We start from the raw sequence: 17608 nt of genomic DNA on the forward strand, positions 1-17608 counted from the left end.
CGAGATTCCCCCCTGACAAGTGTGGAGAAACCCGAGAGTACAAGAATTTACCCCTGATAAATTCATAGAATGTCACTTCTTTCGTGTTATCTACTTCCTCAGTTTCTGAACCACTGTTTTCATCACTACTATATTCCTCTCTCTCTGCTCATCAGTTTTCTCCCATGTGTCCTTCTCAACAGCCGACCCATCTGACAAATCATGTCTCTCTCTCTGCAATGTTTCACTAATTGGTATCACCTTCTTCTACAGATTCAGTGGCCATGCACCTGCCTTATATGTGTGTTTCTTGTCGGATTTATCTTTGTCTAACAACTTTCCCATTGTCAACAGCCCAATTTCTCATGATCCTCTTTTCACATGCGTACAACTGGTAATGGTTGGAACATTGGAATGTCTCAAAATAAAACTTGGTTTGTGGCTGGTGGATAAAACGATGAGGGATTGGTGAAGTAATAGACCAATTACATGATCTTTTCAAACTTTCTTTAATTGTGTTCCCAAATGATCTGGCATACTGATACAAAATAAACAACTAAATTAAGTAAAGATGACGAAAAGTAGTTTGTCAAATAAATATAATATCAAAGAAAGCTTAGAAAGAACCCTCGTGTGCTGAGTAATGGAGACACATTGAAAATTAATTCAAAATTACTTGTACTTGAGATGTTGATGGAAAAGTTCAAAACTAATTATGCAAATCAGATAATTAATATGAACAGATTTTAGTGTGAAACTAATAAGGTCTGTGCAAAGTAACAGACCATCCATGTAGCAAGTTTCATTTAAATGAGATTATAACCCCAAAAATTATACTATATTATGCTAATCAGGGAATTAATATCAACAGATTTTAATCTAAAACTAATCATTGCATATATAGCCAAATAATGACTTTAACTCGTGGTCTAGAAATAAATAGAAATCAGTAAATATGAGGGGAAGGGGGTTCATAAGTATGAAAATAATTTGCACATTAAAAATAGTTCTCAAATGAATAATTCAAAATTAATTCTAATAATATACGTTCCTGTAGAACAGGAGAAAACGCTTTAACATTTTTTCCTTATCTACTATACATTATTAAAAGTGATGAACCCTTTATTATTCTATTGGAAAACTATGACGAAATAAGGAATCAATAAACAATAGGACAATTTAGAAGAAAACTATAATTTATCATGTAATAAAGCGTGTTAGCATTAAAAGACGTACATGAAACCTCAAGTATTTCTCAGACACACCAGCAAACCACAGGCGCTCGGAATGTTTCTTGGAAAATAAAAAATGACCCAAAGTAGGGTCGGCATAGTTAGTCAGTCGCCGGTACATTCGCCTACCACTCATATAATAACAAGACGGCGCCAGCGAAATTCGAAAGCCAACTGTTTAGTCAAAACCCAAGTAGTTAGCTAATTCGCTAGCGAGTTTGCAAATTGGCTGCCTCAATACTTCTGAGACTTGCTGTAATCATTATAGAACAGTAGATTTGATTGGTAAAAGATCACCATACACTTCGAAGAATTGACCAATGGGAAGAACTCTCTTATACTACAAGTACACGAGTGTACAAAAAAACAACACTCTGGTGTACCGATTTTAAACTATTGGTGGCGCAATTCAACGTACAATACAGAGAACGGGAAATAAAGTCAAAGAACGCATAACGCGAAATTAAAAAGCGAGAACGTATCACCGGGAATTCATTACACCCTATAACGTAGAACGAGAAATTAGCTGAGAACGAATCACCATGAATTAAAAATCCCGAGACGCATCACCAGGAATTAAAAAGCCCTCATAACGGATAACGAAAAAAGTATAAATGGGCCTGATAGTTGAGTTACTCACAGTCCCTCTGCGCGATTTTTAGTAAATCTTCCAAATGAACATTGAATACAATAATATTTTGGGAGTTTAGATTGAGCTAAGCGTTCACGCACGCCCACACACAAGCTAACAAGCCACACCAACCCAGCGACTGCTGAGCATTTGTACACACTCTCACCATGTCTTATGCTGTAATATGCAATCACAATTCTAGTTTCCCCATAACTCTGGATTTAATCCGTACTTAGCATTTCTTAGCTCGTGCTAAGCGTTCACACACGTTTTCTTAGTACGGGCTATAATGTATTTGATTTCTTAGCCTATACCCCGGATAACTAATGTCTGAGCCCATGCTATCCTGTGATATTAAGGGCGTGATTTTAAGGCGGCGTTATTGTTGTGTGAACACGGTAAGTTTTGATGGTTGTGTGATAGCTTATGTTGTATGTAATAATCCTTTCTCAGCCAAGTTTTTTTTTCTTCAAACTAATATAGGTTGAACTTATTTATATTCATTTGATAAATTGCAGTTAATCTCTGGGTTTTCGCTGCTGTAGTATTTTTGTTTCGTCATCGGAGTCAATCCCATAATTTCTTGTATAATTGCATTCTACATATCTCTTCCGAACTTGGTTTAAAAATATATCATTTTCAAATTCATGGAAAGGCTCTCCTCGCAATATTACATTTCGCGGGGACAGTTCATTATTAATAGACAGTATATTGCTACACAGCGTGGATGACAGTAGTGTGTCTTGCTACAATTATGCCAACAGCTCAGTTTAGGAGTAAATCTGTATTAAATCTAATAAAATGAATACTGACGTATTTATATCATATTGCCCTTTGTGGTACCTCAAACACTTTTTTTTGTAATTTTGCTAAAGTCTTTAAGACCGTCAACAAACTCAATCTTTTCAACGCACGTCCTTGTTTGTTGACACGAAAGAACCAGAAAGCAATCAGACACACGGTAGTTTCTGGGGCAAATAATGTAAAAAAAAAAAAAATGTGTAAAATTACTTTATCATCATTGCAAATAAAACAGAACAACGGTTGTTCTCGGATTATCTGACACAACTATGGCGGAGAGACTCAGTCATAGCGAGGCTCGGTCATAGCGAGGCTCGGTCTTAGCGAGGCTCAGCTATAGCTGTTGTCCACCAATGCGAATGTAAGTAGAAAAATATACCACTATAGACAATAGCATTTAGAATCGAAAAACCGCCAAAAGCGTTTTTATTTAGGAAAAACAGGGGACCCGCTGTGCAACGAATTGTGCTCAACTGCGATTGGTCTGCAAAGTCTTCTAACGTTCTGTTAAATCACCTATGCTAATAAATTGAGGTTAAAGGTTAATACTGACAAATCAAAAATTGATGTATTTAGGGGTGGTAGCAAACTCAAGTCGTATGTAAAACTGTTTCTTGGTGAAAATTTATACTGTAAAATTACCTTTATTTGTTATTAAGAAAGCCCTAAATAAATTTGTAGTTAGTGTTGATACCAGGCTACCACTTTGAATGTTTGATGGCAAAGTTTTAACATTTTCATTGTATAGTAGTGAGATTTATGGTTTCACAAAGGTGAACAAATTCCTAATTTCCGAGTTACTATTTTTCTCACGAAATTCGATAGAGGGCGTTCTCAAAGTACCCAGATGACAGTCCGTTCAACGTTCGTGGTGGGGTTGAATTTGAACGGCGTCTGCTGTAAGCAATATACTAGTTTTTTACAAACGTTTTGCAAGAATTGGTCAAAATGGTTAACTGGTATTGTAATGCCACAGGTTATTCATGAGGTTCGATTAAAAAGAAAAAAACAGCGAAATATCCTGAGATGAAAGACGTAACTTTTCATACACTTCTTTCGTCCAAGAAATAAACACTTCAACGCCAGTGGATTCGAATGCGTCGTCGGGAACCTGAGTGGACGCCAAACTATATTCCCAGGTTTGTTCAGGGCATTTTCCATCCTGCGCCAGTATTTTTTTAGTTCAATAACTGGAGACAGCCGTCTTTCAACCACAGTTATACATCGATTGAAAAACGAAGACTGTCAGCTTCCCGAGACGAGCGCAAACAAAAACATTTATGATAACTGCATCTGCTGATCGCCTGGTGAATCATATTAATTCAAACTTACACTACACATTTACAAACACCAGAAACTATTTTAGAGTTTGATTTGATAATAAACCATGTATTGTAAGGATTTTCCTTCATGGATCATTGCCGAATACACTCTGTCATAATGAAAATAAATTCTGTATTCTGCACATGATGAAGCTTTACGGACATTATGAAGTAAATGGCCATTATCAAGTCGATATTCTTTCAGTCTGGCTGTTGATGTCCAGTCACTTCGATGCTGCAGCAACAAATATGCGAACATATCAGCTATTTCAAACAAAGGCAAAGTATGAAGGTTTTTTTGCCAAGTTTTTACGTTACATGGATCTACCAGAGTTATTGTCGACTCACTGTGTTTTACAGTACGACGACGATTGTTTGACTCTTGACGAACATTTAACTCGTTTGCTAACTCAACAAGTTCAAAAAGTTTAGCTTTACGAACATTAATATTGCTGCAAGTTATACCACGATCCAGAAGAAATTTGCGGAGTTCTGGAACTTGTTTGCTTTTCCAATCTATTGATTTACGCATGTAAGAATACAGAACTTCAATAAAAACAACCCCACTCAGGCTCGTCATCCGGGTATTTTGGATGCGCCCTCTAGCGGAATTCCGTAGAAAACCAACAACTCGAAAATTAGGAATTGAAGCCGTGCAGATGACGTTTTGTCTTAAGGTGCACCAAACCTTGCAGTCCAAGGCGATCTCAGACGATACACCATGCGCAGTTTATCGAATGCATATCATGTGCATGTTGTATTAACCCTGTAAAGAATTTATCGCTGAGAGCTCCGTTGCAATCAACATTTCAAAATTTATTTATTTACATGGTTCAGATTTATACTGTTTACCTGTGTAGTATAACATTGTATTACATTGTATCTTGTTTATCATTTAATGTTGCCATGTTAGGTGTTGATCTTGCCGCCTCTTTCTATAACCTTTGACTCGTAACTAAGACTAATTACTTGTTGCTATGATAGTGGAATCTTCCACTTTGAATTGAACCAATCATAGTTATGTATTCTATTTTGACAACATTATGCAAATACTCCTAGCTACCAGATTTTTTGAGGGAGTAGTTTTGGTTTTGACTTCAATGTAGTCTGACGTCTTGTAATAAAGTAAATCTCACGGAACTCTGACTTTGTCCCATGGAGTCTATTCCTCTACACAACGCAACCCTATCTCATCCACCACAGGATTGGATGCAACCGACCTGTCATTATATGAACACACTGTGAACAGGTGAATGTATCTGTGTATTATAAACAAGTAGAATTTATAGAATTGAGAACAAAAACGTGATCACTCAATAAATACATAAAGTTTCCCGCGGTTCGCCAGTATAGCGGGAAACTATTGTCTTCACATGATGTCAACATCCAATCATAAACTTTATGTAAGGCACGTGATTTGTAGGTATATAAGGCAGAAGTCTGCAATGGTAATTCATTCTACGCTGGACTAGCCACGGTTCAGTTTTCCTTGAACATTTTTAAGTAGTGTACTTTGTTAATATTTTGGTTTGGATGAAACCCGACATCCATCCTCTGGCGCACATGACAAGGCGACGGGTACTGGTTTCCAGCTTAATTTTTACCCAAAGCGGGTTTTTTATCTCTGTTTTTTCTGGGCGGTCTGTGTGCTAAAAAGGGGGATATAAATTAGTTTATATTTGTGTATCATTTTTTTTTAGTTTCTTTGCATTATAGTTATGTTATCGTTATTACTTTAGTAATGTGAATTTTAGTTTTTCCGGCCGGGTTTTAAAATGGTTTTAGAATGGAGTTTGTACAAATGAGTAAATAAATGGTTGGTCGGACTGTTCCACGTGGCTACATCCTGCAACCTAACCTTATACATATCGTGTATCGTGTATAGTGTGCGGTGTGTTGATGAGTGGGTGTGCAGTCTGGTCAAGACTTATGAATTCTTCACTTACATATTGAATGGTGTGACCTGTCACTCGTTGGTCGATAGAGGGCGAATGTCCACTGAGTTCTTCGCATAGACACATGTATAGACAAATAGACGAGATGACAGGAAACACTGCTAACATCGAGTAAAGACACCATTTATTATAAAACATCCTTGAAAGTACAATACACAAAAATTCATACAGATTATAACAACTGTCTTTCAGAATCACAAATGATAACAAGTTCACGTACTCGTACATTAAAATATGAATATAAGCTGACAATATGGCGATATACGAAGAAGAGAAGAATGATTTGTGAAATTATAGTAATTGTTCCAATGGAAGCGTGCACTGTCCGGTACACTTAAAACAAACATAATCAGCGTCTATATCTCGAGGTTGATCCTAGTTGAAGGTTTGTTTCGATAATCTGCCGCATATAACCAACTTACACGCATGAGCAGTTATGATAAACATGTCAGAAAGATACGTTGTGAGTTTTGTATTGGTTGACACTGATCTTTTTAGATTTGTATATCTTTGTCTAATACAAATTTAAAAGACGTAAGGTCGTGATTTGGACCATATACATTTCAAATGTCCCCCAAATTGATCAATCGTACTTTGACGACTTTGATGACGAAAATCCTTGACATTTGGACTGGCACAAAATACATTGGGCTATCTCTTCTAGTTGTTTTAATTTATGTGTAATACATTATGGAATTAATAAAACAATTGATGTAAACAATAAACTAAGACTCGCCTAATTTAATTTATAGGGTTGACAACTATAACGATGATTTCACTATGTCATTTGTTGTGTTAGTGCAAAATATATACTAAAAGAGAATAATATTAGTTTAATTTGAAATGCATGTACTGAAGTCATGTTTTTTTTCTGATGCAAAAAAAATAACTAAGGATGTGTTACACAAGAGATATTTGAAATGCGAGATTAAAATGATCTTGGCAATAGGCATTCACAGAAAAAAAAATATATGTCATATTTTATATATGTTTACATCAAGTTCAATAGCAATTTGTTCGGGCAAATACTAGTAATCTGGGAAAAATATCCAATAATAAAAAAATGTTCCCTAACGAAATCAAAGCTATATTCACCTCAATTCGAACGACACAGGAATCGCATTCATTATTTATTTACATTTCAGACTTGTTACCAAAGATAATGATTGATGCTGTTAGAGTCACGGTTAGGGGCACGTTGAAATAGTTTAAATGCTTTCTGTAATGTTATGCGAGTGAGTCAGTTTGTTCAATGTTGAATTTTAAAATCAAAAGATTTTGTTTGGATACAGGATGAAAGTAGAGACAGATTTTGAATTGCAGCTTTACATTGATGCTATCGCTACAATGCATTATGGGAAATTGTATATGTGTGCGAACAACGATGGATTTATTAGGGCTGTTACAGGAAAAATAACGTGTCTCGTCATTTCATGTCAATAGATGCTGTCGATATATAAGTAATCGGAGCAGCTATCTCACCATAGCTATCTGAGGTCAACTGATAGCGCAAGGTGTGCATTGATTGATAATATATCTTATCTTTAATTAATCATATGGTCGTTGCATCCAGAGCTAAAAATTAGATATCTATTATAACGTTAATGAGGTTCCTACGTAGACATATTTCACGAATATTATTTAATGTGCAATTATTAATAGAAAGCATTAATGAAACGCCGTAAACATATATTTTCGGCCTTGGTCCCCACCTTTTCTATTATGGTTATTTGAAGACTGTACACCTTTCAACCATATGGTCACGTGATTTAACAATGCTGCTAGCAGCTCTTGACACTATAAGTCTACCTTTGCGAGATTTCGAAACTATGCAGCGCCACTAGTGGCTGTTCCAGGCCCTATGTGTCGAGAAACGTGTGTGTAACCTCATTGGGTTGAGACTTTATCCGAGATTAATGACGCGGCATTATTGACTTCGACCTACAAGTCTTTCTATATTAATGTCTGCATTTTTAATTTATTTATGTTGTAATAAGTGCATTACCATCTATCAAATATGTTTTATGGTTTTTAAAACATAATTACTATTTATTATAAACTAGCAGGCAATCAAGGAATGCGTCGAACAAAAGCACCACTGGTATTCTACTTCAACTTCAAATAGCTGTAGTGTAACATAAAACATCTAAACATGTACATAGTATTAAAGAACATCTTTAATATTGGAATCAAATACAAACAAGATTACTTGTGTTATTTAAATTAATCATCTTCTATTAAAACCAAATTTCCGAAAAGATGTTACTGAAGAAAAGTCTTTTGTCCGTTTATGTGCATTCCACTTCACCACGGGCAGCTGAAAATAGATGAATAGATTTATCAGGTGTATTGGACGGGTTAAATAGTTATACCACTTCGGGTACAGACAACCATATCACTGTGTTTATCTGATATTCACGACACAATATATAAATTATATGATGTACTAACCGTGTTCCTGGCGAGCCTTTGCACACAATGCATAGTATTTACCAGACTCCTTCATTGATTTGAGAGTTGAATCAAACCATTGTGGCATTGTACTGTCTTTACGGGACATGATGTGAATGGTACCACCCATTCCACACACGGTACCTTCTCCCATTTGTACAAATCCTCGTTTCAATGCTTCAGCAGCACTGATGTCCAACAGGAAAACGGCATCCAGCTGCAAGACATAGCATATTTATGAAACCAAATAAAAAAACTACATATAAAGAGAGAGTCAATCCAAGACATTGTACAATTGTATGATCCATCTAACCATTTATTTAGCAAGATCAATTGGCTGAAGTCATCCATGATAGACGTATGTCATATTCTTTAATTTAGTGATTAAAATAATGATGCTAATACACGTTCCTTAGAGATGAATTGAGTATAATAACTTTGAGACTTATTAAGGTTACAAAGCAAAGCATATATAAAGGCAACAACAACGAATTAAGATGTTATTTGATCGATATTTCTCTGAGCATATCAATATCAGCAATACAAGCTGTACTCACCTTGTCTGATTCGAGTTGTTCAAACAGTTCTTTCCTGTTCTTCAAATATACAGCGTTCTCTGGTCGCATTCTGTCTGGCAATTCAACATCCTCGGGTTTCATCTGAAGCAAGCAATTTTCATCACTGACCCATCCATCCAAGAAACCTACCAAGTTTCATACAAACCATTCACAATTAAGACATTTATTTAAGGAAAATAAAACAAAACACTAAAAGATGTGGTTACAATCATTCTTACCAATTTTCTTTCCAACTGCTTCTGATGCAGGGAATTCACCGCCTTTTTTGACGTAGAGATGGGAGGTAGTCTTGGCTTGGGCATAAGGCTCAGTGAATTTCACAGAATGGAGACGTTCAGCTGTTCGCAACCATGTCAAACACCCATCATAATATTTGTTCATCAAACCTATTAGTTGAAAATAATAGTAAACGTAATATGTTGGTCACATGTGTTATAAATACAGCTATTGAATTATATGTGACTACAATTATACAAATAAAATCATTACAGTTTTATACAATTGTCGTGCTTACCAACTCCGGCTCTTGAATGTTCTCCTTGCACGTGGGTATAACAATTGGAATGAGCGTCATACATAGTAATACATTTCTTGCCAGCCTCCTCGCATACTATTGGATAATTACAAATATATAATAAACGTTATCATATGCGTTGTGCAATGGTACTTATCCCATTGAAGAAATGGCTTGTAAACACGTGTAACAGAATATCATCTCACACAGTTACTTACCTGCTTTGACGACATCGAGGCTAAATCCCTTCATGTTGTTTTCATCGTCACTGAAAGAAATGCAAAAACATATATAGGTAACCATTTCCATCTGAGCCAACATCAATGCACAGAGACGTTCCTCTAAAATAAGTGTATTTTGATTTTCCAAAAGTCTGTATTCTAATATAAAGGAGAGCGTTTAAAAATCAGTGAAAGTGTCACAAGTCTTGCTTATACAAGCCAAGTGCCCGTGTTAAAATGACACACTACATAAATTGTACGGATTGGTCACAGTAAAACACTCACGTGTATTCATGTACGCAGTCATCACAGCCAAGGGATGCAGCGAAAGAGTACACCCTTTCTTGTTCCTTTCTCTTAAACGTTTCATCAACAAGCTTGGTTCCGAATTTCTTTCCCATTAAACGCAGCATTATCAATTGACGGGCAAAGCTTCCAGAAGGACGATTAAGACCGCTGAGAGGACCGAAGCCTTGTTGCGATTGTTGTCCGCCCAAAATACGTCTCAACATCATCAGTCGTAAAAGTGAAGCCTCGGCAAAAGGGCCTTTGCCATCACCTCCAAGGATGCCACCAAATAGTTCTGCGAGTGGTCCCTTCTTTGCTTCTTCTCCTTCTTCTGAGGCGTCGTCGGCACTTTCTTCCTAAAACATATTATTTATTCTAGAATTGTCAAATTTCACCTTATGATGGATTGAACTGTCTACAGTCACTGTGATTATATTCACCAACCTATTCGACTGATATCACAGGGATATGATGAACTTTATACAGCTATTGTGATAATACTATCAACCTAAATCAAGTTAGACTTACTAATATATACGTTGATAATAACGCGTTTTAGCTATCATATGAAGTACCTATTTCAGAAATAATATATTTACATATTTAATAGTAATATTAATATAATATTACATATTATAAGTAATATATTCTAGCGTTGCTCCACCACAACATTACCCAATGGCGCATAATAAATGAGTTAGTCAATGTTACTACCATAAAAACGACCTTTGAACTCCCCGTATTATCTATCTTTATCTTATAGCTTCCTTTTCACGATATATGCTTCCATTGGTAGATTGCCAAATATGATGGTCTTGATCAAATGATACCGTGATCTGGACTATTCTACTACATTGAAAGGTAGTCCATGCTTCAAAACACCATTGATAAATCGTTACAAATTGTTAAAAAAAATGAAAAGGCGACAAAAACTAATCCACGACATGTATTATTTTAAACATTGGAAAACTTTAAAAGATAAAACATTTATAAGATTTATCTTAAAATAATCAAATTTTATGATCTTTACCAGTAGATATGCTAATACACAAATATAACTCACAAATATGCCTGCAAATCCTTGTGCAAAAGCCATGTCATCCGGAAGTCCGCCTGGGTATAATTCATCTAATTCATCTGTTAATTCAGTATATGCAGCAGCTGGGAGAAAAAAAGATATTCATTCATTTGTATATTTGTTTATCAAAAGCAGTAGGAAGTTTGTGGCTTTGCTCGTAATAGTTGGTGTCCACTCGGAGTAGGTACACAACTGACATTTGATTGTCTTTTCATCTTTTCATTGGCGTTTTAGAGCTATTCTTGTCGCGATGCGGTATAATGTGCTATATGAGAACTATGCGGCATCACATTCTTGCAATTCAGGGTCTTTCTGGCCAACATGTAACATGTTCAAATATACCTAATGTAAAATAAAAAGATAACGTAGTACACACGCAGTGCTAACATGTTACAAGTCCAGTCAGACACTACACAGGCCAAGGTGCATTGGTGGAAACCTGACCTTTGGATGGCCACACGGCGAACACACTTTTTGGAGATTAGCCACTCTAATGTCTGTACGTCGCGACTAGACGGTTAAAGTCTATTGAATTCACCTTTAAATAAAACAATCAGCTTAATGGGAAATTCCCCCAAAATATTAGTTTTTTACGAACTTAAACGTACTACATTATGCATGCCTTGTGCAACAAAGGTTTTAATTTTGATAATTGCAGCAGATGATAGCATTTTGTCTTTGAGTCATTATGGACAACTTTGAAACGTTCAACACTAAATTGTGGATTTATATGTTCGCCCCTTGCTAATAAAAACCACATTTGTTCTATTATATTTTTTATTATTGGTTCCATCTGATAATTAACATGTGCCTTAACAAAAAGACATTAAATCGGGCGACACTGCATTCGCCCTCGTGTCGGCACTGCGAATCTAAGACTGGCATAGCATGATTTGATGCGAGTTGCTGACGTTGCAAAATGTTCACCTCAAAATAAATACGACTTACCATAGGCCATAAGGCCAACAGCTACTAAGAAGAACAATTTTGACATGGTGTTTGCTGGATCGGGTGGATGCAAAGAGTGGACAGATCAGAGCAAAGCAATGCTTTAAACAATGCCTCACTATCTCATGTCATGTGATGTTGGTCTTAAGACTAGATATAACCAATCAGTGCAGCCCACTCATCCTAACTCTGGACAGGTTAAACAATGGCCTAATCTTTTATCTGAGGTCATCATAAAGTAGAGTCCTTGTGCCGACGACATCCGGTCCTACACTCATTAACTTTAAATTGATATTTCATTAGATATGTTATTATAGTAGTTACGTAACACAGAGTTAGATATGACGTGTTGATCCTTTGCCAAAACAAGTAGAAGATTTGAGATTCACTAACGCGTATTCAATTTGCGGAGAGGTCATGATAGGACAAAGATAAGGCACATCCGAATTAGGGTCAGAGGAAATAGTTTGACACCATATCCTGTGTGTAAAGATATAATACTCGTTCATCCTTATTATTATGCACGATGTTTCTTGGAGTAATTTGTGACAACTATTTGATATTACAACTATACAAAATAACTCCTTATCAATGCCGCATCCCATATTTGTTGTAGCGTTCTAACTACAAATGTACATTCAATAACCTCGTTCAAGGTTGTATTTTACAAATAAATGCTGGCGTAAACAACGAATTATTTAGGTTAGGGTACACGAAATACATGTGTCGCATCACTCAGGTCAAGAATAGATGTTATGTGCAGTTAATGATGGTTGCATATTCTACCCTTCGTTATTTTTATACTATGAATCGCATTAACGGAAAGGTAATTCTGAACAGAAATATGAAATTTCAAAATTGATTATGTGTGCTTTATGGATCACACATTAGTGATTATATTATCTACGACGAAAATTGAATTGTAAATGGAATTATGTATTATACATAATAATGACGATGTTTATACTGGATAATTGTCACAGGGAATAATTATTTGGATCAACTAAAAGACAGTATTTGCCCGCGATAGCATTTTTTGTGATAAAAACAATACATTTTACACATAAGCGACAGTTATAAAACTGGTACGAGATATTGATAATAAAATCGTATCATCCGTAACACATTTAATTGTTGAAATCTTTATTTGTTATTAGCAAGTATAACGTCATTGCAATGAATATTACTGTTCAGATTTCAACATTCTTAAACAGGTTTGTTCTAAAGCGTCGTGGTCGCTGCGCTGCGCATGTGCTACGTTTGTGTTGATAAACATTGATTTTCCTACAATCCAATGCGCTCGTCAAATGGAAATCACAAGTATGAGGTTTGACCTGGGCGTGGCTTGCACTGAAACCACCGGTGACTCCTTCGATACCTTCCAATCACCTAAAAATTCTCTAATTAAAGCTTGGAAACGTCTCAGTTTGTACTAGTTGATCTGCGCAACAGTCAAAGTCACCATCTTTGTTTGTATGAGACCCATATATCTCGCGCATGCCTGGCACGACGACTACCGCCCTTTAATCAAAGCTGCCATGAATATTCTTAAACAAAAGCACTGTCACAGTGTAAAGCCTGCTTATCGCTAATGAGAGAGCCACTCACAGAACTCACACTGGACAGGAGATTCTTTCACTGCTAGAATGGGGTAGACAAGACAATAGTACTGGAAATGAAATACACATACACCAAAATATTGAGTTAAAGCTCCTGGCTTTAATACCTCTCAAAATAATTACACGACACAAAGCACAGAATAATACAATGCATAAATTCATTAAAATAGGGGATTGCTTTGGGAAATGTGCATTGGTGATAACTCACAGTTCCAGGATGAAGAAATTGATGGCAGTCAATGGCTTCTGCAACACAACAATGAAGAAATGCAGGAGTCTTGCTTGCAGAGGAATGCTGTTATTCTGGGGGGACACCACTGGAAGCAGGAGATTGCAGAGCAGTTCATACAAGTCTCACATAATAATGGTTGAAGTCTGTATCACTTGTCTCACAATATCGCACTAGCTATACACAGTAGAAATGATGGACACTAACTGTCCTCAGTCTGTCCAATTTATAGGCATAAATGGCCCAGATTCAGGGACACCACCTGGGGATCCACATGAGCCAATCAATCAATCCACATGAGCCAATCAGAATCATGTTAGAAGCTGTGTCACATAGGCAACTCAGTAGATCATAAACATCTTTGTTATTCAAATAACAGCACACCTCGTAGATTCCAATTGTCCTTCCAAAGTTGTAAACACCCTGTGTTATGTAAACCACAACCACACCCGGTAGAACCCACTGTCCTTCCATAGTTGAAAACAAGTATGACTTGTCAATCACCTTTATGACAATTATCACACGGCAATGTACACCGTTTCTTCCCATGATTCCATGCACACTTCTATTTGCAGGGTTCGAGGCAATATGACCTAAACAGAATAAAGGATGCTGACAACCATCAACGGTAATAAAGTAGAACAAGTTCTGCGTTTGTTTTCGCCAAATGTGTACGTTCCGTGGATGTGACAATATGAACAAGCAGCAGCTCTGTACAGCCACCTACGTAATCTATAATTATCTATATTTAGTCATTCTAAACAGGGTTACAAATGCCGTTTATTGTATATGAGAGCGCCGCCAATGGTCATAGCCTTGGGTTGCTTTGCGCATTGTATTGGTGTACCATCAATTACGCCAGGCTGACAGTTGTAATTTTTTTTTTATTACGATTTAAATCGGGATATATTTAAAATAAATAAAAGAATCTCTAAAATATCTCCTTTTCAGTTTGTGTTTGGTGCCCTCAGCGGTGGTCTCTGTGTGTCGGTGATACGACAGAAGAAAAGCGGCAAGAACAGATTACAATAGAAACGCTCCCTAGCTTGGAATATGGTAATAACAATGGTTTATCCAGAATAATGACACTGATTATAGAACTGTTATCAGGCACATTATATTCATGTTATAATGTTAATTGAATAAAATTAAGTATTTGTAGAATTTTGTCTACAAATGCTACGATAGCGCCACCAATGTAGTAGTTGAGAATACATTCATCACGCATGAACATACAACTAAGGTTGTGACCTTTAACACCTCGTACTTTACCATTCTAGTTATTTTTATTTGATGTTTAGGAGAATCGATCAGCAAGCAGGCATTTGAGCTAAACAAACGATTTTTAGTTTGAGGTATGTTGGCTTAGTTTATTAACATTTTAATTTCCACATGGGAATAATGACACTGACCAATAACATACAGTTCACATAATGTCGTCATATTTTTCTATGATTTCTATTCTAAGAACATGTCTTTTAATGGCGTCCCTTTTTTGATCTGTTTTTGCTGAAATAATGTTGAAAATGGCCGTAAATTAATGTCATAAATAAATTATAATTAATAAATTATAAATTGTCGCGCTGGCTTTCTAAAAAATGCGGTACATTGTTTGCTCAGTAAGTCGTAACAAGAGACTCAGTAAAGCGGTATTACGAAACAACGATGGCATGTTGATTTACGTCCACTAACACCTGCATCGTGTATATGCCTTGTGTCGTTAAAATCAATGCTGCGATGTAAAGCACCAACACACGTAATACGTCCTTTTTATCTCATAAGATAGAGTACGTGGAAGTAATCAAGGTACGCAATATTGTTCTGCTACTAAGAACACGCAAAACATTTACAGAAAGACACCCGCTGACGATGACGCCAAATAATCACGTTATTAAACTCCCCATGGACGACAATGTAATCCGTATAGGTCTCATAGAATAATTAAACTACCCATGGACGACAATGTAATCCGTATAGGTCTCATAGAATAATTAAACTCCCCATGGACGACAATGTAATCACGTATAGGTCTCGTAGAATAATTAAACTCCCCATGGACTACAATGTAATCACGTTCGGGTTTTATAGACTAATTAAACTCCCCATGAACGACAATGTAATCCCGTATGGGTCTCATAGAATAATTAAACTCCCCATGGATAACAATGTAATCACGTACGGGTCTCATAGAATAATTAAACTCCCCATGAACGACAATGTAATCCCGTATATGTCTCATAAAATAATTAAACTCCCCATGAACGACAATGTAATCACGTTTGGGTCTTATAGAATAATTAAACTCTCCATGAACGACAATGTAATCCCGTATAGGTCTCAACGAATAATTAAACTCCCCATGAAGGACAATGTAATCCCGTATGGGTCTCATAGAATAATTAAACTCCCCATGGACGACAATGTAATCACGTACGGGTCTCATAGAATAATTAAACTCCCCATGAACGACAATGTAATCCCGTATATGTCTCATAAAATAATTAAGCTCCCCATGAACGACAATGTAATCACGTATGGGTATCATAGAATGATTAAACTCAACATGAACGACAATGTAATCCCGTATATGTCTCATAGAATAATTAAACTTTCCATGAACGACAATGTAATCACGTATATGTCTCATAGAATAATTAAACTCCCCATGAACGACAATGTAATCCCGTATGGGTCTCATAGAATAATTAAACTCCCCATGGACGACAATGTAATCACGTTCGGGTCTTATAGAATAATTAAACTCCCCATGAACGACAATGTAATCCCGTATATGTCTCAACGAATAATTAAACTCCCCATGAACGACAATGTAATCCCGTATAGGTCTCAACGAATAATTAAACTCCCCATGAACGACAACGTAATCACGTATGGGTATCATAGAATAATTAAACTCCCCATGGACGACAATGTAATCACGTTCGGGTCTTATAGAATAATTAAACTCCCCATGAACGACAATGTAATCCCGTATGGGTCTCATAGAATAATTAAACTCCCCATGGACGACAATGTAATCACGTATGGGTCTCATAGAATAATTAAACTCCCCATGGACGACAATGTAATCACGTATGGGAATCATAGAATAATTAAACTCCCCATGAACGACAATGTAATCACGTATGAGTCTCATAGAATAATTAAACTCCCCATGGACGACAATGTAATCACGTATGGGTCTCATAGAATAATTAAATTCCCCATGAACGACAACGTAATCCCGTATGGGTCTCATAGAATAATTAAACTCCCCTTGGACGACAATGTAATCACGTATGGGTCTCATAGAATAATTAAACTCCCCTTGGATGACAATGCAAAAAGAAGGATTATTTTATTTTTTAAATAATAGAAAACAGCATAGTAACGTCCCAAATTGTCGATTCAACTACATCCTAAAGTTTAATCAAGAAGTGGATCGAATGTTTCACATTTGCACTAATTTATTTTTCATCCACATTTATACAAACATGTTTCTCTGTTTGACTACCAAATGTAATATGCGCGCTAAAATACTAAGTATGTGTGTCAACTTTTCCATCGGTCACTGACCTTAGAACCTTACGTCATCTTGCAAATGACACGGTTTACATTACACCTATCTAGTATATTAATAAATGTAATCCGCTCTATTTTGGAAACTTACGCATAACAGATTGAAAATGAATATCATATATTGTGGTGCAGCATACAGCCACAGTTTTGTTTTCGCTGTACACGCTACGTATAGCGGAAGGT

The 17608-nt window shown here is 36.3% G+C and overlaps 1 protein-coding gene across 1 annotated transcript; it reads right to left on the reverse strand.

Annotated features, from left to right (window-relative positions):
- Positions 1-8079: 8079 nt before the first annotated feature.
- LOC100367560 (uncharacterized) lies at positions 8080-12154 on the reverse strand. Its single transcript, XM_002732147.3, has 9 exons — positions 11999-12154; positions 11036-11133; positions 9970-10328; positions 9682-9731; positions 9464-9559; positions 9168-9335; positions 8929-9074; positions 8372-8588; positions 8080-8237 (listed from the first exon to the last, which is right to left on the reverse strand). The coding sequence occupies exons 1-9, from the start codon at positions 12042-12044 to the stop codon at positions 8209-8211; spliced, it is 1209 nt and encodes a 402-aa protein (XP_002732193.1). The 5' UTR covers positions 12045-12154; the 3' UTR covers positions 8080-8208.
- Positions 12155-17608: the final 5454 nt, after the last annotated feature.

Source organism: Saccoglossus kowalevskii, chromosome 11 (assembly GCF_978046115.1).
Source record: "Saccoglossus kowalevskii chromosome 11, keSacKowa6.1, whole genome shotgun sequence".
NCBI classification, from domain to species: Eukaryota; Metazoa; Hemichordata; class Enteropneusta; family Harrimaniidae; genus Saccoglossus; species Saccoglossus kowalevskii.

What these genes read in the sequence shown, in the direction of transcription:
- LOC100367560 (XM_002732147.3), bottom strand. Translation starts at nt 12,044, where the DNA reads ATGTCAAAATTGTTCTTCTTAGTAGCTGTTGGCCTTATGGCCTATG. An exon ending in AAGGATTTGCAGGCATATTT is followed by an intron (nt 10,329 to 11,035) that starts GTGAGTTATATT and finishes AATATGTTTTAG; the next exon opens with GAAGAAAGTGCCGACGACGC. An exon ending in GACTGCGTACATGAATACAC is followed by an intron (nt 9,732 to 9,969) that starts GTGAGTGTTTTA and finishes CATTTCTTTCAG; the next exon opens with TGACGATGAAAACAACATGA.